This window comes from Drosophila serrata, unplaced genomic scaffold, assembly GCF_035046125.1.
Source record: "Drosophila serrata isolate PLE 108 unplaced genomic scaffold, ASM3504612v1 contig_276, whole genome shotgun sequence".
Classification (NCBI taxonomy): Eukaryota; Metazoa; Arthropoda; class Insecta; order Diptera; family Drosophilidae; genus Drosophila; species Drosophila serrata.
Genome location: NW_028257174.1, coordinates 10578373 through 10603854, shown reverse-complemented (window position 1 = coordinate 10603854; position 25482 = coordinate 10578373). Strand labels below are relative to the sequence as shown.

General features: G+C 40.6%; 3 protein-coding genes and 1 pseudogene across 4 annotated transcripts in view; all 4 read left to right on the top strand.

Annotated features, from left to right (window-relative positions):
* The window catches only part of spri (Src homology 2 domain-containing protein sprint), a 133121-nt gene that overhangs the window by 9932 nt on the left and 97707 nt on the right, over positions 1-25482 (top strand). Inside the window, exon 4 of the mRNA XM_020950128.2 lies at positions 1921-2672. Coding sequence (XP_020805787.2) covers positions 1921-2672 — 752 coding nt within the window. The remainder of the gene's footprint in view (positions 1-1920; positions 2673-25482) is intronic.
* Positions 10126-12477, top strand: LOC110181972 (uncharacterized; annotated as a pseudogene). Its single transcript, XR_015272460.1, has one exon. The product of XR_015272460.1 is annotated as an uncharacterized LOC110181972 (transcript).
* LOC147643361 (ras-related protein ORAB-1-like) lies at positions 14315-15119 on the top strand. Its single transcript, XM_086836463.1, has one exon. It carries the CDS (start codon positions 14315-14317, stop codon positions 14987-14989), a length of 675 nt encoding a protein of 224 aa, XP_086692589.1. The 3' UTR covers positions 14990-15119.
* LOC110182122 (MICOS complex subunit MIC13 homolog QIL1) lies at positions 15270-18689 on the top strand. The gene has a single exon (XM_020950135.2). It carries the CDS (start codon positions 17995-17997, stop codon positions 18562-18564), a length of 570 nt encoding a protein of 189 aa, XP_020805794.2. The 5' UTR covers positions 15270-17994; the 3' UTR covers positions 18565-18689.

Below are 25482 nucleotides of genomic sequence, written 5' to 3'. Positions count from 1 at the left end.
AATATGCAAATACTCAGCTCCTTTCCCAATAATCATTATTTAAGGGAATAATATAATACATATTCAGCTGCTATTCTAACCCAATGAATTTGATCTTAATAAGATATAAAAAAAAAACCGATTGTTTGGGTTTACAAGTTGAAAGCAAAACACTTTATTCCTTGTCATTCTCTGAAAATATTCCTATGGTTCCCATTTTTATTTGTATTCTCTTGAAATATCTCATGGTTGACTTATGATTATGAAACTGGCTGTATCTCTTTTGTGTTGCACATTATCCCAGACAATTTTGCATTTCCTCTGCAACGATCGTTCGTCGTCGTCTTGGCTCACATCAGCAATTCATTCCCCGATTTTTTCCACTTCACTTTTTCGGCCAGCATTTGCATATAACTCGATTTCTGCGGGCTTGCAGGCCATAAACAAAAACGGCAACAACATCACCGCCACAAAAACAAAATAAATAAAGGAAAAATATATAATAAAAATAACAAAAACTGAAAACCCATAGAAATATTTATAAATACCAAAACAGACACACAAAAAAAACCATAGCGAGAAACAGAAGTGGAGATCAAATTAGCACAGAGCGTGGGAGCCGGTTTGCTGCCTTTTGCTGGCTCTTTTTTTTTTTGGCACTTGGGACACGGTTAACTTAACCATGTTGCACATGGACCACCTCTCCATCACCAACTCCCCCGTCTGGGAGTGGGCGCTAGGAGGCTAGGAGGTGGCCCGAAAACCCGTTGCCATTGCATTAGCCGAGACAGTGGCGCGTAATTATTGGAGATCGACGGAGCCAAGGCCTTGCCGCCAGACCACCGCCGGAAGTGGGGACCAGTTGGGCAGGTATTCAGCACCCAACTGCGCCTCCGGTTCCTAACACCAAGCCCAGCTTTAAGAAACCCCACACCCAATCCTTGGTGTTTGTGTAACGGACATTCCCCACGGACCCAGACACGAAGGCTAAGTCCAAGTGCCACCGAATTCTGACAGAAAAAAATACAGAGATAACAAGTAGGAATATTCAAACGAAATTATATGTAATATATATCATTATCATAATAATATATATTTAAAAAAAGATATATAAACAAAGCTCTCCTGGTTTTTCTTGACCTTTGCAGCAGAGCTGTCCCCTTGAGGCAATTGACTTTTCACACAAGCCTCTTGGTTTCCCCCTGTAAACATGATATAGCATAAAATTTGATATATAAAATTGATTCCCATGACCGATGACGTGTCGCCGGCACTTGAGACTTCCGTTCATTAACCCAGAATCTTCACAGACTTTGCTCGTTAGCTGCAATGCTGGCCAAGTTAATTGTTAATCAGTACAAACGGCTGTAACGATGATTTCTCTTTCGAGCAATACAGTGTGGGTTGCTTTTATCATATGTTTAAAGTGTGTACCGAAACTTGAACCCAACTGTTGTAGGCTAGTAGAGGATTAGACTGTTAATCCTATGTATGTTAAACCTAGGTATGTTAAATCTATGTATGTTGAACCTATGTTAAGCCAATGTTAAAATCACGTACCTGATCTTCCACATAGCATATGTAAATACAACGATTTTCCAGCGGTTGTCTCTGCAAATGTATACAATTTATTAAAAAAAGGATATCTCAAAAGGTTCTTATATGCAAAAAAGGGTTAAGAGACATCAGACACTTAACTACTTTATATATAAAATTCTTCCTAGCTCTCGATTATTTGAATATTACATTTGAATGCAATTTTAGACGTTTTACAACACTTTTCTGTATACAGTATTTGCATTAGTATTTTTCCCTAAGCTTTACCGTATTTCTTCAAACCAAATGCAAACGGTCACACTCAACCAAGCGACGCCAACCGCCAATCGCCAACAAGTGTTGAAATGTTTTCTAATTTGTGTACTTTTTTGTGTTCAATTGCAGCTGCTCAGCTCGCTGGCCAGCGATCTGGACATAATGCTGAACGATCTACGATCGGCGCCAAGTCATGCTGCCACCACAACACCAGCGACCACAGCGGGGGCAGTAATGACAGCGAATCCACAGCCACAGCTGCACCACCATCATCAGCATCATCATCAATTGCAGCAACCCATCCAACTGCAGGCGGCGAGACCTCATCAGTGGAACCACAACAACAACAACAACAACAACAACAGTATCAGTAACAATAATATTCATAATGTTAACAATAATACTAATTCACATCCCTTTGGCCTGATGGACATCAAGCTAAAGTCCGTGCGATCGGCGGCCACAACAGTGACCGCAACAACGGCGGCTTCTATGTCCACCACATCGAATCAACTGCAGCTACGCCGACGCATTGCTCCAAAGCCACTGCCACGCCCCCCTAGGCGTAGTCGGCCACTGGAAAAGAAGCTGCCAGCGAGGGAGGAGCAGCAGCAGGACGAGGACGGAGACACCGATGCCAGCGATTTGGCCAATAGGACATCGCCGTTGAGTGCAAGTGCGGCGGCCACAAGGATTGCTGGCCTGTCGCCGGAAGTGAAAAAAGTGCAACGGCTACCGCTTTGGAATGCTCGCAACGGAAATGGAAATGGAAGCGGTAGCAGCCACGCTGCCCACTTGCACTCGCCTCTGGCCATGCAACGTCGCCTGCCCGGACAAGGCCAACATCATCAACGATTCCATCATCAGCGTTTTCAACAGGGGTAAGTCTGAGGGGATTTCTTTTCTTTATATAATTCCACATTAAGTTTTTGAAGTTCCTATAGAGTTCCTATAGAAAATTAAGATAATTCTATCCATATTTTCTCTTTAGGGAATTAGAAGCCTATTATTTTAGGGAATATAGAAGAAAGAGTGCCAGCCAGGTCTGCACTTTGTTGAAATCGAAAATGATAGCTCGTCTTTAGCCATTTTTATCTTTCTTTATGGGTTAAAACAATATTTAAAAAGTGTGCTTCTGGCCATAAGTGAAGCCGGAACTGTAGTTGTATTCCCGGAACCCCAAACTGACCAAATGTTGGAGCGGGAGATGATAAACAAAGACGGAGATGTTGATCTAGAAGGGTTACTTATCCACAGGCAAGACTGTGGCAATGGGCTGTGAAGGGTTCACGCTCTGCTGAGCGTTTCGCGGGAATGGTCGGGCATGCTTCGTTGCCAGAGTAAAGAGGCAACCGTAATGGGTTAAGCCAGGTCAGTGTTGACCGACAGCTGAATCATCACTATAATCAGCAGCAGCAGCAGCAGCGTCAGGGCCAACCAGTGTTGAACTGGGCGGGATCACAAACCGACGCACGAGGTCAACACCAGCGGATGAGTTTTGGCAAAAAAAAAATTATAATAATGGAAATGCAAATGCAGAAAAAGGTTTCAAATTCGTGGTTAACTATTTGAGGGTTTACTCTTTTTTGAGAAAAGCTATTAATCATGTATGATTCTGTTGAAGCGATGTTTGTAGTAATAATAACAGTCTAAATTAGGCTCTCAAATTTATGAAATTGCAGCCAATGTAGTAAAAATTGAAGTCTAAATTAGGTACTCAAAGAGATAGATAGTTATCTTTAGCTGCTTTTGCTCTTTGAATATCTCTCCTATGATTAGAACAGCTCTAATATTAAGATAATGTCCTAAACAACATATCTTGCTGTCTTTAGCACCTCAATAAGGACATCTACCCTATATAATTTGTTTAAATAAACTCCTTTTTTTTGCTAAAAATTCAACACGGATCCCCAAATATTAAGCAGCTTTATAAACCCTGCAAAATTCTTCAACCTTAACCTTTTCATTAGAAGCCACTCCAGTCAAGCGGAGAAGGCAACTGTCGCTGACACATTGTGGCACAAAGCCAACTAACCAGCTTGGCCAGCTCCAACTCCGACAGCCTCCCTTGGTCTCAGCCAAAATGCGTAACACGAAAATGTTACTCCTATATACATATAGATATTGTGGTAATCCATGTAAGCGCAATATGTTTAGCATATAAATTATGAGGCCCGTCCAAGAGCAAACTAGCATAGTGGGCACCCACTCTCAACCCCATTTAAGTAGGCGTCAACAACAATTCCCCGCAAAGAAAAACACCAACAAAAAGTAAAGAACCAAAAGAAAAAAGCCTTAGAAACCAGAAGAGAGACCCAAAAACGATGCCAAGACAAATGTTTCGGGGGGGTTCTCTGCAAATGAAGTGTTATATTTTATGTGGCAATCCGCAATGTCGGCGATGACAAAAACCAAAGACAAATACCAGGCTCCATAAACTTGGGTAAATATGAATATGTCCCTTTTATTTCTATATTCCGGAGAGGGAGAATGTGAGGGTTATGGGTGAGAGGGTTGAGGACCAGTGGCTTCCTTCTTCCTTTCATCCAACCAACCATTCATCCATCCCTTCCCTTTTCTTCCTGCGACTGGTACAAAGGGTTGTGACTTTTGTGTGTGTGTTTAGCTATTTATTAAATTTGTTTGCCAACATACATATGTAGCATGGGGAAGGATGGGGGTTAAGAGATGGGTTTGGGCAAGGATACGGGTTTGAGTTTGCTTTTAGGGAGGGGTTCAGAAGGATCTACGCGAACATGAGCTGCGTAACTAATTTGCTTAAAGTGCACGATGCCTCATCAACATCAGTTACAATGGCTAACTGAAACAGTGTTACATGACACTTAATTAGGAATTTAAATAGAATAAATATATTATAAATCATATAGGATTTTTTAAACCTACTTAGAGTTGAAATTTAACAAGAGATTCCATTTTTTAAGTAAATTATACATAGGACATTCATTTTAACAGATTATTTTATATTTTAAAGGAATATTTGAATTGATCTTTGTATGAAAATATTCAAAAGTAACAAGTTTTCTATTTAAAATCATTTTTGCACCACTGTTCTGTCGCCAAAAAACCGCAGAAACTTTCTGTCCTGTGCGTTGTTCCCCCAAGTGTTTTGTGGTCCTTTTGCATCCCATTCCCATTCCTGCACTCTGTGTGATTCTGAAAATTGATGATGTCTAGGACCGAGGCCATCCTCTCCTCATCATCATGGCCATTCGCCATCATCACGATGATGATGATGGGTCTCGATGATTGTCAAAAGTTTTGTGCAATTTGAGCGTTTTAAGTTTGTCAACGCTGCGTATACTTGTTGGAAGGAGCCGTCTCAAGTGCGACAGGTGTTTGCTTTATTAACTAAGCCACATCCCCAAACACTCACATCCCAAAGATGTCTCGTTCTAATGCGGCTGACATGTAAACAGATTAACATAATTAATTTATTTGCTGCCTGCTTCCCTGTTGTCATCATCTAATCCCGAAATTCTGTAACCTAATGCCAGGGGTATTAAGAATGTCAGAGGAAAAGGGTATTTAATATTTATATATGAATATTTTTAGCAGTGAGAGTTAAGGAAAAAACCATTATTTAAAGCTGAGAAATTTGTTACTTCATTAATTAATAATTTAGCAAAATTTGGCAGGGATATAAAGAATATTTTTAGTTGTAAAACTCTTTTAATAACTAGTTTTTAATGTTGTTTTATAGACTTTGATTTCTTCAATATCAATCCAAGGGTATTCCATATTTTCCCAAAGAGTTTTCACACATTTCGCACCGCAGTTTATTAAACTAATTTGAGGTTTATATCAAAAGAGACTCAATTAACTTAATTAGAGCTGCTCAAATTGCTCAAAAGTCTGGGACGATGAGCAAGAGTCTCTGTTAAAAGTATCTCATGGATATGGAGATCATCGAGAATACTCCCTCATTAATGTTTGTTTTGTCATCTTCGGAGCAGGCCCAGCGAATCGATAGATAGTGGGATGACTGATCACTTTTTTCCTGCCTTTTTTCTCTCTCTCCCTCTATTGATTGGCATAGAAAACATGAGCTGCTCTTGAGCGATTTCTTTGTGCGGATATCAATCATATTTAGCATACAACTGTCTGTCTGTCTGTCTATCATTTCGACTGAATGAACATACAGATACTCGTACGAATGAATGAGTGACTGCAAATGGGTGAGTGCTGTGGCCCAAAAGCTGTGAAGCCGTGATTTCGAGGTTCCCGCAACTCACAAGTCACCTTTCAATGCCAGCGAGTTGGACAAGGGCCGGCTCTAGGGATGTTATATCAACATTAATATGATATATCGACAGAAATATATCGGGTAGATATAACATATATAATAATAATAATATATTAAATATAGATAGTAATGTAGGAAATGTTATTTTTCTATTTAAACACCTTGATAACTATTTATTATACTGAAAATTCCCACTATTTTATATAGAATTTCTTCAAAAATATCGTCTTAAGGTCCCTTTTTTTCTAGTACCTTCCCTAGACTTGACTTTTATTGAAATCTCCGCTTGGACAATTATGCAATTGTCCGTCCGTCCAGCTTCGAATAATCCCCATTTGGGGGGGAACCACCGCTCTCATTTATTCATCGCACATTTGCCACAGACGCGCTCCAAATTTCCCCAGACAATAACCGATGACCAGAGACATAAAAACCATTGCCCCTCCACCGTCCAAGTAAGGAAAAGTAAAGAAAGGCCACTTCTCTAAACAAAAGTGTAAAACATTAAGAAGAACATGGCGGCGGCGGCGGTGGAGGGTAAGGAAATATGCAAATTGAAAGGACCCAAAGAAGCAGCCAGCAGCAGCGATAGGATGAGGAAAACAACTTTCCAGTGACGTAAATTGCATATTAAATTTTACATTTTTCATATTTATGCAGCCGCCAAGGCAGTCGTAAAGTGAAAGTGACTGGTCGCCGAGGGGTTGGGGCGAGAGGTTATATATTTTCAGTACAGTGGGGACAGTGGGGCCACCAAAAACAACAACAACAGTAACAAAAGGCAACATTTCAATTTGGCAAAATATTCATTATGCTCAAGTGTAAGCGACGGAGACTAAACGGAAGCGGAAACGTGCCAAGACAGGAAAAGGTGACCCCCGCCAATGGGGGTTTTCCACTTTCCACCCACTTTGGCTCCGTCTTAGCGCTATTTTTCAGCCCCTTTCAGCTCCCCATAACCTACCCTTAGGTACACACAAAAAACTTAATGAGCTAATGAATTAATACATATTTTTGAATGCGAAATTCTATTTAATATAATTTCTAGCTTTTAAATCTTGAATTTCCCCTATATTATTTTGATTTCTTTTAAAAAAGGTATTGAACTTCAAATATTGAGTTAGTTTTAGGCAGACAAAATCGAAATTATATTATTATAAACCTTAAAAAGGATATATAAGCTTGCCTTTTAATTATCCAAGTGGAGAATAGCAAAAAATACCTCTAATTTTGATCTTAATTTAATTAATTACTCCATATTTTGTAGAAAGCATAGAAATTGTATTCTAATTTTGTAATTCTAATTATTAATTTCTCTCTCTGTATCAGCCACTCATTTGGCCATTGTCAGGCAACGGAGGCGTTGGCATCATCTTCTTCATTGTCGCCACTGCCACGTCTTGCAGTTGTGGAAAGTTTTATAAAGTTATGAAAAGTCATTCAAGTGCAGGGCCACCTTCACTTCCATTTCACCCCCTCATCTCGCCCAGACGAGCCAGCGACTTGACGACTTTCGAGCACTTTGTGCTCATTTTAACCGAAAATCCAAGAGGAGCATCAGGCGGGGCGACCAACTCTGGCCAAACAATAAAGCCGTCAAAAACGTGCAACGTCTTACAAGGACACTTGGTCGTTTGCTCGGTTCCTGGGTACACTCGGTACTCTCCTTTTTGGTTCACCTGCTCCTGTAGTTTGTGTCAACATTGTCATCTAAGCTGCCATGACAAGTTGTTCACGGGAGGCGAGGGAGTGCGTTTGGGAGTACCGAGTCCACTTGCAATTGATGGGTATCCAAGCGGAACTCGAAACCCAAACGCTACCTTGTTCTGACAAGGAAGAAACAATGTTTTTTCAATTAAATTACCATATTTTAGGGCACTCTGGGATGTTATTTGATCTTTTTCCTAGGGACAATAGAACCAATCTGATCTAACTTTTGGGGTATTCAGGGGAGCACACGTTTATTTCGTTTCTTTTATTTAAATAATTATAATTATGTTATATCCTTTAGAGTCTCTATACTCTATACTCTTCGGTTGTACAACACCCTGTTATCCTTTTTAAGTGAAGCTTTTAGCATTATTTTCCTTGACGGAACAGATGCTGCTCCTTGTTGCAGCCTTTAAGCTCATTAACTGCATCAAAACTTGCCAAATTGTTGCATGCCCACGACACCTGTCACATGCTGGCTTTAATGTCACCTCCCTTGGAGTACACACACTCTCCATATACACACACACACACACACTGTGTCTGGCCATTACCCAACAAACGCCCCCATCGTTCTGAATGCGTTCATGCGTGCTTTACTCCGCCTCTGAGAGGGAGGCCTGCAGTAAATAATTTTTGGCCAAAAGGTTGTTGAAACATTTAATAAAACCAATATAAATCATAACAAACACTTAGCCCTGACAACAACCACAAAAACCAGGAGGAGCAGCAGGCAACGGCAACGGCAGGCGACAGTCGAGGAGAAGGACGGACGCAATGCTGGCAACAAAGCGGAACTAAAATTCCAAAACGTTGCCCATTTTCGGCCGCAAAAACTTCAGAACAGAAATATAATGGTGGCGATGGAGACATGGGAGCATGGAGGAGGACTCCGTCTATGTCTGGGGAATGACAAACGGGGCACATTCGAAGGGGGGGAATCCCTGCATTGCTACGCGTGAACGCACCTTTTGCGGCAAGTGTGTGTACGAGTGCCACCAGTCTGTGTGGAAGTGTGTGTGAGTGTGTGTGTGTGCTGCGTGCTCAGCCGCACTGTGGTTTATAGTTTATATATACATATTTATATATATATATTTATATATTTGTAGGATAAAACGCAGAGTTCTTCAGGCTGGGTTCCATTTATGTAAAATATTTCAAAATACTGTTTAAAAACGAAAGTGAAGCTCGAAGCTCTTCTATACATTTCAGTTTACGTCTTTAGCAATTATCTCAAGCTCCTGATGCTCTATTTTCATACAAATGAAATACCATTTATATTTAGCAACTAATTCCTGGATTTTTTATCATTTTTGAAGCACTGTGCCGCCTCTCATGATGCTTTGTCGCCTCTTACATAGTTCCATGTCCGTGTCCGTGTCCCTGGCCGTGTCGTCAGTAGGCAGCAGCAACATCAGTGGCAGCATTGGAGCACCAGCGCCAGCACCAGCTTCCCCATGGCAACATCCATGGCAGCAACCAAAAATGCGCAAAAAATTAATTGCTGCGCATAAATCAAAAGACTTTGCTACCGTGCAGAGTTCGCCCCGCTTCTCGCCACTTGCCACTTGCCACTTGGCCAACACACTCACTCCCCAAAGTCAACCCCTTGCTTACTAGCTACTAGTTACACCCGATCTTCTTTAACAGCTTCAGATATAGATATATATAATACTATATAGAGATGTATGTATAGGCGCATCTACATTTGCTATTTGAAGCTTCATTGTTTATGAATCCAAGGCCATTGCGGGTACGGGTCAAATGCACCACCCAATGCTAGGTGATTTTCCCCGGAATGGCAACAAGAAATTGCAATGGAAATGCAAAGAAAAGTTGTGAAAAAGCGAAAATGTGAAAGACAACACAGAAGCAGCAGCAGCAGCTGTACGCGTCGCCTTGATTACCGGAAGTTTAGCCATAAAAATTGTGCGATGCAGCTACCGTGACAGAATCGTAAACAAGATATAGTCCGACACATATAGGTGTATATATATATATGTATGTATATCCACCCCCTCAATTTCCCGCATCATCATCAATGGCAATCGTTTAAAGACGTCCCTGATGGATGGCTTTTTTACGACTGAGCAGCACTTTCATTGATAAAGTCCATTTAATATGTATTGAGCGTCTATAACTCACTCAATTAAGGCTCTAAAATAAAAACCATTAAATTGGTATTGTGGAAATTACATAGCCTTTGAAAGGATAGATAGACTTAAAAGTACTAAATGCTTATAAAATGCTTTTAGTACTTCCTAACATTGCATTCCAATAACATACGTTGGACAGAAGAAAGCAATACATATGTAGCTTTGATAAACAGCTGTTTTTAGACCTTGTCAGGGTCCTCTTTTTAGAAGCATTTTTTTAGTATTTTAATTACAATTTATCGATAACTAATCCCTTTGCATTTTCTCATCAGCTATTAATCGAAAAGCTGACCACACTTTTTTGTGCCAGTCCTTGTTTTCTCTAATTTTTCATTCCGAATCAATTTCTTGCCACAACTGGAACTATTTGGACGGAAATCCCTAACCCTTTCAACGAAAAATGTCTGACTACGTTTTCAAGATCCTCCTCGTGGGGGACAAGAGTGTGGGCAAGACCTCCCTCACCAGTCGCTTCTTGGAGGACCGCTTCTTTCTCAAATACCATCCCACTGTAGGCATTGATTTTAATGTGTGCCATGTGGAAGTGGCTGGTAGACGGGTGGGCCTACAAATCTGGGACACCGCCGGCGATGAGCGCTTCCATGCCTTGTTGCCGAATTATTATCGCAACGCCCATGGTGTTATGGTCATCTACGACACCACATCCCTTAGCAGCTTTCGCAATGTGGACAACTGGCTAAAGGAACTTGGTGGCTTCTGCTCCAAGGGTGTTAATTTCATGCTGGTGGGCAACAAATGCGACGAGCTGGAGAAGCGCCAGGTGACCCAGGAGAAGGCAGCCCGCTACTCTGAGCACTTTGCCCTCTCCTTCTGCGAGACATCGGCCAAGAGTGGGGCCAATGTGAAGGTTCTCTTTGAAACCTTTGCAGTGGAGGTCTACAACCGCCTGGTGCTCGGAATCTTGCCATCAACATCGACACGATCCATGAGGTTAGCCAGTGAAGATGGCAGTATCAAGCAGTATCAAGCGCACAAAGACCAAGGCGAAAGCATTGTTTCGGTTCTAGATATGAATAGGATTCGTTTGGAGGACAAGAAGAGTTCGGAAGAACCAGGTCGCTCAGGTCACTGTTTTATATGAATGTTGTTGTTGGGGATTTTCCAAATTGCAATGATTTTTCCAATAAAAAGTCTTTCAACAGAATCAATTTCTGAAAATAATTCAATTTGATTTGTTCATTTATCGTCATTAGTAAATTTACCCAAGAACAAAGAAAGGGAATTTTAGTTATGGTTTCTGGAGCATGAAAATATCCTCTGTTAAGTATTTGTCTCCTTAACAATTAACATTTTGACATAAGTGGCAATCCTTTTTTAGGAAACCCTAACCGTTGTTTTCCAAATTGCAATGATTTTTCCAATAAAAAGTCTTTCAACAGAATCAATTTCTGAAAATAATTCAATTTGATTTGTTCATTTATCGTCATTAGTAAATTTACCCAAGAACAAAGAAAGGGAATTTTAGTTATGGTTTCTGGAGCATGAAAATATCCTCTGTTAAGTATTTGTCTCCTTAACAATTAACATTTTGACATAAGTGGCAATCCTTTTTTAGGAAACCCTAAAATGTTAAAAAAGCTGGCCATGCTTTTTTTTTTTTGTCGAGTCATGAAAGTCATTGCCATCTCTACTTCTTTCATTCCGAATCTAACTCTTGCCACGACTGGATCATTCTGGAAAGAACTCCTTAACTTTTCGTCGAAAATGCGTCGCTACGTTTGCAGGGTCCTCGTCTTGGGAGACACGGGTGTTGGCAAGAGCGCACTCTTGTGGCGGTACTTGACGGACAGCTTCATTCCCAATTACTACTCGCTGGATATACTGGAGTTTCAGAATGGATGGCTGGACTTCGTGGATGGAAATGATATGCGTATGGAAATTGCCGTCGTCGCCGGCAACGAACGCTTTATGCACTTCCAGCAAGGCTTGTGTCCCAAATCACACGGAGTCATCATTGTTTTCGATACAACATCACGCAGCAGCTACAAAAGCGTGGCCTTCTGGCTGCAGACAGTCAGACAATTATGCAACAAGAATGTCAACATCATACTGGTTGGCAACAAATGCGACGAGCTGGAGAAGATGCAGGTGAGCCAGGATGAGGCAACCCACTACGCAGGGTACCATGGCTTCACCTTCATCGGGACATCGGCCAAGACTGGTGGCAATGTAAAGGATATCTTCAATGTTATGGGAGAGGAAATCTACTACCGCCAGGTGCTCGAAGTATATCCACCAATGTTGCTACAACCCCTGCCGGAAAAAGGCCAAGGCCAAGATGGTGATGGTGAAGGCGGAAGCGGAGGCGGAGGCAGAGGCGGAAAGGGAAACGGAGGCAATGGCGCTATACCGATTAATGGAGACGATTTAATTGGTTTGAATGGCTAAACGATTCCGAATGAATAATTCTATTAAATTTTAATACGATATGTTAATGTTATGCTTCTTTGGGAATTATCACAAATATTTTTACATATATGTTTCGATCTTGTTGGAGAAAGTCTATGCCCACATAAAGCAATTTCAACCATCAAAGGATATTCTGCCTTCTATATTTACACTCTCTGAAGATGGGTTTTTTTAGGGGTATATTTATTTTCCTTATCCAAGGATAACCTGCACTTTCACAAGTAGTAGAAAACTCAGAGCAAAAAGTATCAATTTGTTCATTCAATTATTAAATCATAAAAATTAAAATCAATAAGCATGATAAGATGATGGAGGTGGGTGTACCCATGACTTCCTAGGCTCTCCGTTTTCTTCTCTTCCACCCTTTGAGCTTTCGACCTCAACGCAAGCCGGGAGTAATTCTGATTTTTATGTACTTTCCCTTGTTAAGTATTTATGTTCTAAACAAAGAACTTCTTAATATAATGGCAATCCTTTCAGGCAACCCTAAGATGTAAACTTCTATTATCTGTCACTTGTTGGTCAATACCTTCAAGTGTCAACGTATGTCAGTCATTGCTTTTACTAATTTTTTCATTCCGAGTCAATTTCTTGCCCCAACTGGATCTACCTGGACGGAATACCTTAACTTTTCAACGAAAAATGGGTGACTATAGTTACAGTGTCCTCATCATAGGAGACACGAGTGTTGGCAAGAGCGCACTCCTTTGCCGTGCCACGGAGGACGACTTTTACCCCAATTACTACTCGCCCGCAATCATTGACCTCAAACATTACACCGTTCAGTTGCCCGAAAAGAAAATTCTCCTAACCATTGACGACGTCGCCGGTGAGGACCGCTTCCGTACCATTCAGGAAGATTTTTGTAGCAAAGCACAGGGAGTCATCTTGGTTTTTGATACCACATCTCGCAGCAGCTTAGAAAACTTGTCAAATTGGGTGTTGACATTCAGCAACGTCTGCCCCAAGGAGGTCAACGTTATTCTGGTGGGCACCAAGTGCGATGAGCTGGAGGAGCGCCAGGTGACCCAGGAGGAGGCAGCCAATCTCGCTGATCAGTTTAACGTCACCTATATCGAGGCATCGGCCAAGACAGGGTCCAATGTGAAGAATGTCTTCAATGTCATGGCAGTGGAACTCTACTTCCGCAATGTCCTCAAGCGCGTGCCGCCACCATGGCCAGAATCCAGCAAAATGGCTATTGCAGTGGCTCTGGACGAAAGCCTGGTCCATGGCGGTGGCGATGCAGAGGGAGCAGGAGAAGGCGGAGAGGGAGATGGGGGCAATGGCGATATACCGATCGAAGATGAGAATATAGCTGGCTTGGAGAACGAGACGATTCCGAAGGAATAATTCTTTCAAATTTAATTACGATTTATTTATATTTTGCTCCTTTTGGAAGTGATTATTATTATTGATTGTATTCTGACCTTCTTAGACAAAAACTATATCACACACAGAGCAATTATAAACCATCAATCAGCAACGATTTTCTTCGCCTTTCTTATTACATTTGTCTTCGGTGTCTTCTCGATATATTAATTCGATATTTTTTTGTTAAATTAATTTAAAATTTTATAAATTGCAAATTTTATACATTTTTTTGTTGACAATTTTAACAATGCAACCGCTAATATAAAATCTTTAAAAATATTAAAAAAATGTTCTATCACAGTTGGCTAGATCGATTCGGCTGTCGATGCTGTTTAATTGCGTTAATTACCAGGAGCAAACATTACTGCCATTGCAGTATTTTATTCACTTTCCCTCGTTAGGTAAACAAAGAATTTTTGAGTATAGTGGCAACCCTAAAACGTAAACTTCTTTTATCTGTCACTTTTTGGTCAACAAGCATGCAATACCTTCAAGTGTCAACTCTAGTCAGTCATTGTTTTCATTTCGAGTCAATTTTTTGCATCAACTGGATCTACCTGGACGGAATTCCTTAACTTTTCGACAAAATATGAATGTCTTTATTTACCGGATCGTCATCATTGGAGACGCGGGTGTTGGCAAGACCGCACTCTTCAGCCGTGCCATGGAGGGATGCTTTTACCCCGATTACCACTCGCCTAGGATCACTCAGTTCAGACATGGCAGTGTCCGGTTGTCCAGAAAGATAATCCTCCTACCCATTTACGACGTCGCCGGCGAGGAGCGCTTCTATACCATTCAGCAAGAGCTCTGTAGCAAAGTTCAGGGAGTCATTTTGGTTTTTGATACCACATCTCGCAGCAGCTTCCGAAACTTGCCAATGTGGGCGTGGAGATTCAACAACTTCTGCTCTAAGGATGTCAATGTATTGCTGGTGGGCACCAAGTGCGATGAGCGGGAGAAGCGCCAGGTGTCCCAAGCGGAGGCAGCCCACCTCGCAGATCTTTATGACGTCACCTACGTCGAGACATCGGCCAAAACAGGGACCAATGTGAGGAGGGTCTTTAATATCATCGCTGTGGAACTCTACTTCCGCAATGTGCTCAAGCGCATTCCACCACCATGGCCAGAATCCAGGAACATGGCTATTGCACTGGATCAGGCGGACGAAGCCCAAGGCCATGGCGGTGGCGGTGGCGGTGGGGGAGGTGATTCAGGGGGAAGTGCAGATGAAGGCGGAGATGAAGGCGACGGCGATATATAGATCTAAGCTGAGAATACAACTCACAGGACGATTGTTTTGCTTCCTTGGGAATTCTCCTTAATATTTGTATATGTTTCAACCTTTTCGGAGAAAGACTATGCCCACATAAAGCAATATAAACCATCGTAAGATATTCCGCCTTCTATTTCTACACTCGCTGATGATGGGTTTTCCCGGGCTCCAGATTCTTCTTTTACTTTCTTTAACCTCCACTTTCACACCTTGTAAATAACTTAGAAACTGAAGAAAAGCAAAAAGTCCGCCCAACGATTTGAGGTTTCCATAAACTATAGACTATATAGTTGGACTTTTTATGCGGATCATAATTTCCGACACCTGCCAAGGCCGTTTTGCAGTTGGCTTCCCCTGTTTGTTTGTGGTTTCTGTTGCTTCTTTGGTTTGCTCCCCGCTAAATGCAATAGCAAACAAAGTCTCTTTGGTGTCTCGGTGAGCGCATATCGCGCATACGTCATGGGTGCCGGTCATAAAAAGTAACCATGCATGGCAAGCACGTCAAAGAAAGAAGCAGGCCCGACCAGTTGCCATAAATAATGCTCTGGCGATTTATCAGTTCAGAGACAGTTGCAGTGTTGCATTTTCACAAAAACGACAAAAAGGGGGGAAAATCTAATAAAACCATCTATATACCTATGTATTTAGAAATTATATGTATAGAAAATAGGTAAAACCGCTGAGTTGTATAGACTAAAAACCTTAGGCATTTGAAGTAAAGTATTTAGTATTTAAGCTAAATATTTAATAACTTGTTTAAATACAAATACTAGATATATTTCAGATTAAAGCTCTTAAAGTTTTTTGGATTTTTCGGGTAATTTCCAAGCCTCCAGAGATTTTTGTTGACACCATACACATAGAGCTGGGCGTTGCAAGGGAACATTCCACATTCAAACTGGTCTGGCCCGGTCGGAGTTTGGCTATTTTAGTGGCGCAGTTGGAGTTTGGAGTCTGGTCCAAAAAAACAACCCAACCCACGAGCTGTCTGTTGGCTTAGCCCCGTTAAGCCTCACACTAATTACACTTGCGCTTTTTACAAATCCACACACATACACATTTATATAACCACAGCATTTTTCTTAGTCTGGGCCAACAAAAAACTCCAACATATTTTCATTTTCATGGCCAAAAAGTGTCAGTTCAAAGTTGGCGGGGGGAGTGGGCCAAATGTTAACTGAGAGTTAGGACCGCGTCCAACTAGAGTACAAAATATGTAAATGAAAGCGGCTGCTGTTGGCCATATCCCTTACCATTTTATATCAGCTAAAGGGTTTCTCGCAAATCTTGATTTAATTTCCGGCTATTAAGCTTGAATAGCAAAATTCAAGACTTGCAAATAGTTGTGGTAAGGAAAAAGGAATGGTTAAGAGAGCAGCTCATTAGGGTCACCAAAAGGGTCACGTATTTGATTGGTTTACCAGGATTTCTTTTCGCCTAAGAATGCTACCCTTTTTGTGGAAAAATTCCTAAAAGAAATTTCATGGTAACTAAAATCGTTAGTTCAAAGTTCCAGTCATTAAAGTAAAAGATGAGTTTGTGAAAAATGCAACAAAAACCTTTTGATGAAAGCTAGAAATGATAAAAACTGCTGCCTAAACTATTGTAAATAATATTAAATTTATAATTAAACCTTTAACAAAACATATGCTTAAGCTTCCTTTCGTTCTGAGAGCTATAGAAAGCCTTGGCGTGTCTCTAGAAAATATCCTTTCTTCCTTGAGGGCTTAAATACACTCGAAAATAATATAGAAAATCGTGTTCTTGGACACTTTAGGCACGCTTCGCACCTCCATCTATCCGGGGCTTTATGACTCTGCCAATGAATGGACACATCCTGGCCCTAAGATGTGGACCCTTTCGGACCAAAAACCACCTTTTACCTCTATTATTTATTTACAAACACACACAGACTCACGCCTCGGGCTGGGATGGCAAATGTGTGGTCCTTTGCCGCTCGACCGCCTCCATTGTGTGTGACAAATGAATTTGGGTCAAAAGTTGTGCAAATTAAAAAAACAACGAAGAAGATGTGTCCAAGAAGCCACCCAGCGGATGTCAAAGTTCCTTCAAAGATTCGTCTCGCCTTTGACATTCAACTGGTCCAAGTGCTAAGCCCAATTGCAGTTTTATTTCCATTCACGTACCACCACACACACACACACGCACACTCACCCTCCACCCGTCCCCAAGACTCTTAAAAATAAAAGGGGAAAAAACCAAAAACGTTACAAAAGATTTACGCCAGCTCCAAACCTCCACATCCGCATCCGTTTCTCCTTCTCGTGTGGGCAATACCATTATTTTTTTCAGTTTGCTGGTTTGAGTAATGGATTAGATTTTTACTCACTTGTTTTTGGGGGGGTGTTTGCCTGGGCACCCAAAAAACACCAAGCCAAACCAACACTGCCATTGGATGATAGTGTGTTCGTTTTTTATGGCCCAGAAAAGGTGTATCACGCCTGGTCAAAGGGGAAACTTTAAAGAACTTTCTTACTTCTGTGATGGGAAATAAAGTTACATCCATTGATTTGTTACATTAAAGTGGGGAGGTAAATACTTATTATTTGTATTTCATTAAGAAATATTTAGTATTTGTATTTATCTATGTTTTCTGTATATACAAAACAAACTTCCAATTAAATTGGTCAAATGCCTTGGCCACCAGAGAGATTAAAATAACTCTCAAGACTGCAGCCTATTTCCTGCCCTCATAAGTAGGCTATGTAGTCTGAAAACCTTTGTAAAACCTAATGAATTCCCACCTAATTCCTTGAATTTTCTTATTCTCAGTAAGCCTTGAACTTGCCATCAGTTCTGCCAAACTCTAAAAGCTACAAAAAAATATATATAATATAATCAGAACGTTTTTGGCATTCCTGCTCTGGCTTCCAATAAAATCCCTTTCAGTTCGCATTTTTGGGTGTTTTTCCAATTCTAATATATAAAATATATATAAGTATATAATAATTATAAAGAGAGATTTCGAAATAATGATCGCCTCAATCGTGGCAAGAACGGCAGCGGTCACCATTACCGTTTACATGACCAAACGTGTTGGAGTCTGGGGCCAGTCAGAGGAGTCGGAGCGACTGTACCACCAGGTGATCCATGGCCTCAAACCCCTGGGTGGTCTAGTGCGTGATCTGCTGCCTCTACCGGATCCGGAGAAAGAGATGAACATGGGCCAGATGGCCAGAGATATGTATAATCGAGGCATCAAGGATGGATTCTATATATTGCAGAATCTACCAAAAATCTCCAATCAACTGGCCATCAAAGCCAAGGAGGCTTGCTACGATTTGGCCAAAGAGTTGAGTGGCAACATGGGCATGGAAATAGCCAGCAAGAAGATTGATCCACCGGCAGAGAAGCCCACTACTTTTGTTATTGTCACTCCGGGAACGCCATTGAAGGGCTTGGGGGAGGGCGATGGTACCACCACCTCCAGCACCACCACAACTCCTACTAGCTCCACTGATCTTGCTCTCAAGCAGGGAGTCAAGGCAGGTTGGACTCCTAGCATATTCCATCCATCATCGAAGAATGACAAGTCCCATTGAATGACTTCCTGCAGTCACATTTGCATTCCTGTTCTCCCCGTCTAAATTTTAATTTTTAAATCTTGAAGTACGCAAATGTAAAGAGTTTTTGGTTTCGAAGAAATAATGTCAATTTGAGTGATGAACTTTTTGTTATCTTATCTTGTGAATTCTGTACATGAGCTGAGGGGGTTTTAATGCTCTAACTAAAGGGTTATAAGGGTGTTTCAAGGGTTTGTTAATTATTTCCTTATGAGTATTGGCATTTTAATACTAAGTAGAAGCTTTAAAGATAACAGTGTTTGTATTAACTTGTTTAATATTTAATATTTCTTAATATTTCTCATTGCCTTGTCTTTAAATCTTAACCCTTAAGTCAGGGTATCAACACCTTCGTTTTGTCACTTTCCCTTTTCGACTGTTTTTCCTTTCGCTTATCCCAAGCCAGACATTTGGTAAACAGTGGCAACAGTCAACAGTCTATTAAAATGCCAGTCGAGCCGCATTGCCAACCAAAGTCAAGCCGTGCGAAAAAAAGAGGATGTTCCAACCCCATAGAAGTTACCAAAGACATAGCCATGACCAAGCCGAGAACCAATCTAACTGGGCACACGGCAGTGCTCCAACCAAGTCAACCCTTATCCCAAACCCAATCCCAAACACATTCCCATTCCAATTCATCCTGTTGTTCTGCGTGTTGCTTAACATGCGTTTTAATGTGACCCTTGCGGGGTCATAAAAATGGGGCTTTCTTACCTATGAAAGTGCCACCAGTTCTCCCTCTTTGGGTTCTATTTTTTTTGTGTTCTTGGCCTCCTCTTCGATTGATTTTGATCCGCTTTTATTGTTGAATGATAAACATCGCGAAGGGCAGGAGTAGATGGAGATTCAGTGGGTCATAAAAATGAGGGAGAGGGACTTTCAGGTGAAAAAGGGTGGTGGAGTGTTTTTTGCCTTAAATTAACTTTATAAACAGCTCGAAGCAAGGGGCAATTGTCCAAGAAAGAGAGAGGAATCTTTCCTATTTTGCATTCTATTTGGCATAAATTATAATTTCTTGTAATTAACTTGAGTTTTAGCTTTAGAATTTGCTTATAAATTGAATTTTTTACCTAAATTTGTTGTACCTTCTTAATGATACCTCATCATAACTTGTTTATTTTTATGTTTCAAGTATTAATCACCTTGATTAAGCTTAAAACTCCTACTTTAAAGAGGTTTTTTCCCGTTTATCTACAAAAATCAATAAAATATATTTTCTTAAACCCTTCGAGGTCCTTTTCCTTTATCTATAGCCGGATTTCCGTCATGTAAATCCATTATTTGAAGTGTATCCATTGCCTGGTAACAATTTTCACTTTTGTTGTCCAAAAAAAAAAGAAGAAGCATAATCCGCGTTGTATCTATTTACATATTTATCTGCATTTTGCGGGATTCACTTTTGCGACTCCTGATCCTACGAGGGGAATAAGGAGTAGGGATAAGGATGTTTCGCTAAAAAAAAAGGATGACTACGACGATGGGCTACGTGCCGCGTCTTTTCGGCTGACTCTTTAACCGCTTATGCCTTAGATTTATAGTCACGGATTTTATTTATGTCACTTTTCTCCTCCTTGGCGCTGCCACCATTTTTCTTTGCGGTTTAGCATACAGAGTGCCTTGAGACCTGGGTTCTGGGTCTGGAGTCCTGCCACATTCCATTTTCTTTGGCTTTCTTTCTAAACGCTGCATAAAATCAATTTCCCTGAGTTCAAGTCCTTGATGATGAGGTAAAAGTGTTGCAAGTTTATGCTGCTCTAAAGTGAGCTTCAAATGGTAGAATGTACACTGGGAGAAGGTGGAAAACTATATAGTTTTTGGTATAGTAAATGGTGTAAGATCATTTGAAATATATTTCAGTTTTATTAAAACTTGGAGAGAATTTTTTTGAATTTTCTAAAGCAATTTAAGATATACTCCAATTTGTAATTGGATCAGGAAATTGGAATTTTAAATTTATCATAACTACGTCAAAAAAGCATTAATTTCAATTCGGAAAGCGGTGTTCTAGTTGTTTTTGTTAGGTTAAAAAATCTGCATACTCTATTTGAAATTGAAAAAATATGTTTTTTTTCGAATTTTTGACAATTTTAACGATGTAAGCCCTTAAAAAATATTTAAAAAATTAAAAAAAAATATATTTTTGTTGGACATAGCTAGATCGATTCGGCTATTAATGCTGATCAAGAATATATATACTTTATAGGGTCCTTCAACGTGTTTTTGAAATACCTTTGGAGGGGTATAATGAAATAATATTTAAAACCCTTTCCCGCACACTTTTATTCTATATTGTTATATTTTTTAATACATATTTCTATTTAATTGTTTTTAGAATTAGTTTGTGATAACCCTATAAAATAGGTAAGAAAACTCAAAAGCAAGACAAAAGAACACCTTTAAGTTGCTTTCCCAAAAAGCATAGCCTACTATTTAGCGAAATAATATTCTCAACCTTTTCCCTCAGTGCCTGCCAAGTGGCAATGTGAGTCGCTATTGTCGGCACAGCTGGCGCTCACAAGGCTCCCAAGGAGTTGGGGCCTTTTTGGGTGTCGGTGGAGTGGGGTTTTGAGGTTGCTGGATCCCAAGTCCTGACACGGGACGAAGCTCGGAGCAGGGGTGGTGGCACATTTGGCGCCCAGCCGAGCGCTGTCTTGCATATTTAAGTTGGCCACGGATGATTCCATGGCAACCTCTGTCCTCCCCCCTGCCCTGTCCTGCCCAGCCCTGTCTTCCGGTTCCACCGTTGTTTCCGTTTACTTGTTTTCCTCTCGGTACCTGTGTCCCAGAGTCTCCCACTACAAGCCGCTTCATTAGCACAGGGACTCCTCGCTCCTCTTGCCATATTTTCGCACATTCGAGACACTACATTCATTTCCGTTCACTTTCAATTCCGTTTATTAATGAAGCGACTCGTAGCAGGAATACAGATCCGGCTCCGGTTCGTCCTAGTCCTACTTCTGCTCCTCCTACTCTGGCTGAATATTTTGTGCTAATTTCCGTTTAATTGTTTAATATGTTGTTTGCATTTTCTATTAGCCAAAGTTTCCGCCGCTCATTGTTCTGGCAATTATTATCATCCGGCTTGGCACTTGCCAAGAGTGACCCAAAGGAGTGCAGACTCAAAGGGTATCTAATCACGTTAAATTAAAGTAAATTAACTGAAAGCCCTTACGATGGGGCTTTCAAGGGGGGAGTCTTACTCAAGGAAATGCCAAGGGAAGTTATCAAGGAGGTGCTAAGTTTAATGGAACTATGAATATACATATATAAAAGGATAACAAAGAATATAAAGTCTTATTTTAGTGATGCACTTGCATGTCTGTTAAAGAATTAATAAAAAAAATTAAACATGAAAAGAAACTAACTTCGAAAAACCCAAGTTTATATACCCTTGCAGGGTATCGTATCGGAAATCGATCATAGCTTTGCCTAAAATATTCACATCCTTTAAATAAATATTTATTGATTTTTTTATATGACAATTTGTTGGACTAATCTGGTGGGGGTCACGTTTTCCCGCAATTTCCACACCTCTACTGGGGTTTTCCGCGGTGTTTTCCCGTGTTTTTCGATTTTTCACTGGAGCAACGATCCTCCCCCGTTGAGATTGATTTTTGTTCTGGTCGCTCTCTCGCCCACGCTCTTTCGTCCGCTCTGTTAGCAGTCTGCTCCTGCAACTTAACAGCCCTATGTTATGATTAACATTTTACATTTGACGCGTGCACTTTTACATGTTAACAGATATATGGGCATAGAACTTTCGGCCTGGGGTAGGCTTTTCATGTAGGAAGTAAAATCAATTAACAGATCTGCTATAACCCAGAGAGGAGAGTTTTGTAAGTTAACATAGATCGTTCAGCGGAGTGTGTGAGGAACTAAAATGGCCGCCGGGAGAGGACGCTCAGTGGTATTGAAAGGCGGATGATGAGCTTAGGCTTTTAGGCGAGGGGCGGGAAGGGGACACGGAGATGTGTGCTCCTGCAACTTAACAGCCCCATGTTAAGATGCTCTAACCCAGAGAGTTAACATAGATCGTTCAACGGAGTGTGTGAGGAACTGCAATGGCCGCCGGGAGAGGACGCTCAGTGGTATTGAAAGGCGGATGATGAGCTTAGGCTTTTAGGCAAGAGGGGGGAAGGGGACACGGAGATGTGTGCTCCTGCAACTTAACAGCCCCATGTTAAGATGCTCTAACCCAGAGAGTTAACATAGATCGTTCAACGGAGTGTGTGAGGAACTGCAATGGCCGCCGGGAGAGGACGCTCAGTGGTATTGAAAGGCGGATGATGAGCTTAGGCTTTTAGGCGAGGGGCGGGAAGGGGACACGGAGATGTGTGCTCCTGCAACTTAACAGCCCCATGTTAAGATGCTCTAACCCAGAGAGTTAACATAGATCGTTCAACGGAGTGTGTGAGGAACTGCAATGGCCGCCGGGAGAGGACGCTCAGTGGTATTGAAAGGCGGATGATGAGCTTAGGCTTTAAGGCGAGGGGCGGGAAGGGGACACGGAGATGTGTGCTCCTGCAACTTAACAGCCCCATGTTAAGATGCTCTAACCCAGAGAGTTAACATAGATCGTTCAACGGAGTGTGTGAGGAACTGCAATGGCCGCCGGGAGAGGACGCTCAGTGGTATTGAAAGGCGGATGATGAGCTTAGGCTTTTAGGCGAGGGGCGGGAAGGGGACACGGAGATGTGTGCTCCTGCAACTTAACAGCCCCATGTTAAGATGCTCTAACCCAGAGAGTTAACATAGATCGTTCAACGGAGTGTGTGAGGAACTGCAATGGCCGCCGGGAGAGGACGCTCAGTGGTATTGAAAGGCGGATAATGAGCTTAGGCTTTAAGGCGAGAGGCGGGAAGGGGACACGGAGATGTCGTTAATCTCAGCTGGACGCTTTCAACACCCTGTTCGTTTTGATTTGGACTGGGAATGCAGTCCAATTGGGATCTAATGGGAAATTGATAACTTGACGCTTATTTTCCTAATAGGGCTCAGTAAAAATAAATATTAAAAAATTAATAAATAAAGGAAAAATAAATAAATAATACAATCATTTAAAAAAACAAGAAAGAAAGCTAACTTCGGCACGCCGAAGTTTATATACCCTTGCAGATAGATCTTCGATGACTAGGAATCTATTCAATATTAATTATATTTATTTATGTTAAAAAACAATCGAGTAATATCTGCTTATATTTAATATCCAGATCGGATTACTATATAATATAGCTGACATACGAACAATGGCAACATTTCTAGAAAATAAATTATAACTTTGTCAGTTTTCAACAGATTTTTTTTTCAAATTTAAATTATGGTCCTTTTACATTATTGTAGAATTTTTGTTTTAATTTAAATCAAATGGAATGTCTATATCATATAGCTACCATAGAAACGATCGGGAAAATGAGAGAAAAATATATAATTTTGATGTTTTCAACATGAGAATACTCTAAACTAAAATTATAATACCCATCAAGGGTATAAACATTTTATATTTAAGAAATATATATATCAAACTTTCTTGTATTCAAACTTTCCTTATGTACCTGAGACATTGTGTTCTTTGCTATTATTCTTGTGACATCCATCTTTAATGAGAACTATTTAATTTAAAATTTGTTTCCTTACCAATGAACAAACAATTTCAATTTAAATCGGAAAATTAACAAGTTTTGTAAACTTTTCATAGAGTAAACAAAAATATCTGAACTCTTGCTCCCGTGGGAGTTGACTCCCCTTTTTGGCAGCTGTTTAACCGACTCAAGTGGCATTTGGGTATTAGCCATAAACGGTCTTTAGACCTCATTTACATAGACACGCGGACTAATTTAAATCATTTTAATGGGCCCAGTTAGAAGGCAGCTTAGCTAATTCCCGGCACAATGCCTAAGCCTGCCAAATCCCAATGCCATAAATGTGGCGCTGGCTTAGTGCAGTGCGGAAAATGTGGGAAATTGGGAAGAGGGAGGCGGGGAAAACCGCGAAAGACTGGTCGAGAAGGACTCAAGGAGCTCCACAAGCTGGAAGCTCTTCTTTTTGTTGGCCAACAAAAAGGAAAAACACAGACAATGGAAGCCATACAAAACTCTGGCTTCGAATCTCTCTCTGGCACTTTCAATTGTTCGCTTTCGCTGCTCTTGTTGCTTGGTTTTCCTTTAGGTTTTCCTTCAGGTTTTCCCTCTGGAGGAAGGAAACTCCCTCAGTTATTTTCCCCAGTTCCTTACTCTTGTTTTCTTGTTCTTGTTCTTGGCAGTCGTAATAGAATAAAGTTTGCGCCATGGGAATTTCAACTGTTGTTTTTCAGCCGCTTTCCACCTGACCCCGCCTCCTCCCTCCCTGTCGCCATTGCCAGGACACGGCACATAGATCTTCGAGTCCTGGGGAGCGTCTTTAGCTTGTTGTGAGCGTGTAATCCACTCAGAGCTTGACTACCGTTCTCTTGCCTTTTTTAAGTATGTGAATGCACGGGGAAAAACTTAAATATCAATTGGAAAATTAAGATGAATTTAAAGTAATATTAAAGTATAATTTTATGCTAAGGACATTAATTGTCAAATATTGATTAAAAGCTTCTGAAACTCTTTAAAATTTACTTTAAAATTGGATCTGGAAGGTAGTAATTATTAAATATTGATCACAAGCTTCCAAATCATTGAATTTTAGTAGTGAAAATTTTCAATATTTTTAATATATTTTTTATTAAATATAGATTAAAAGCTTATAATACTTTGAATTTTAGTCTGTGACTTTGACTTTATTAAATATTAATCTTGAGCTCTGAAATTTTGAATTGAATCTTGAAAATACTTAAATCTCCTCAAGCCGCCTCGTTTAATTATTAAATTCTTCTTTAAAATTGAGTTAGTTCTTAAATCTTAGTTCTAACTAGAT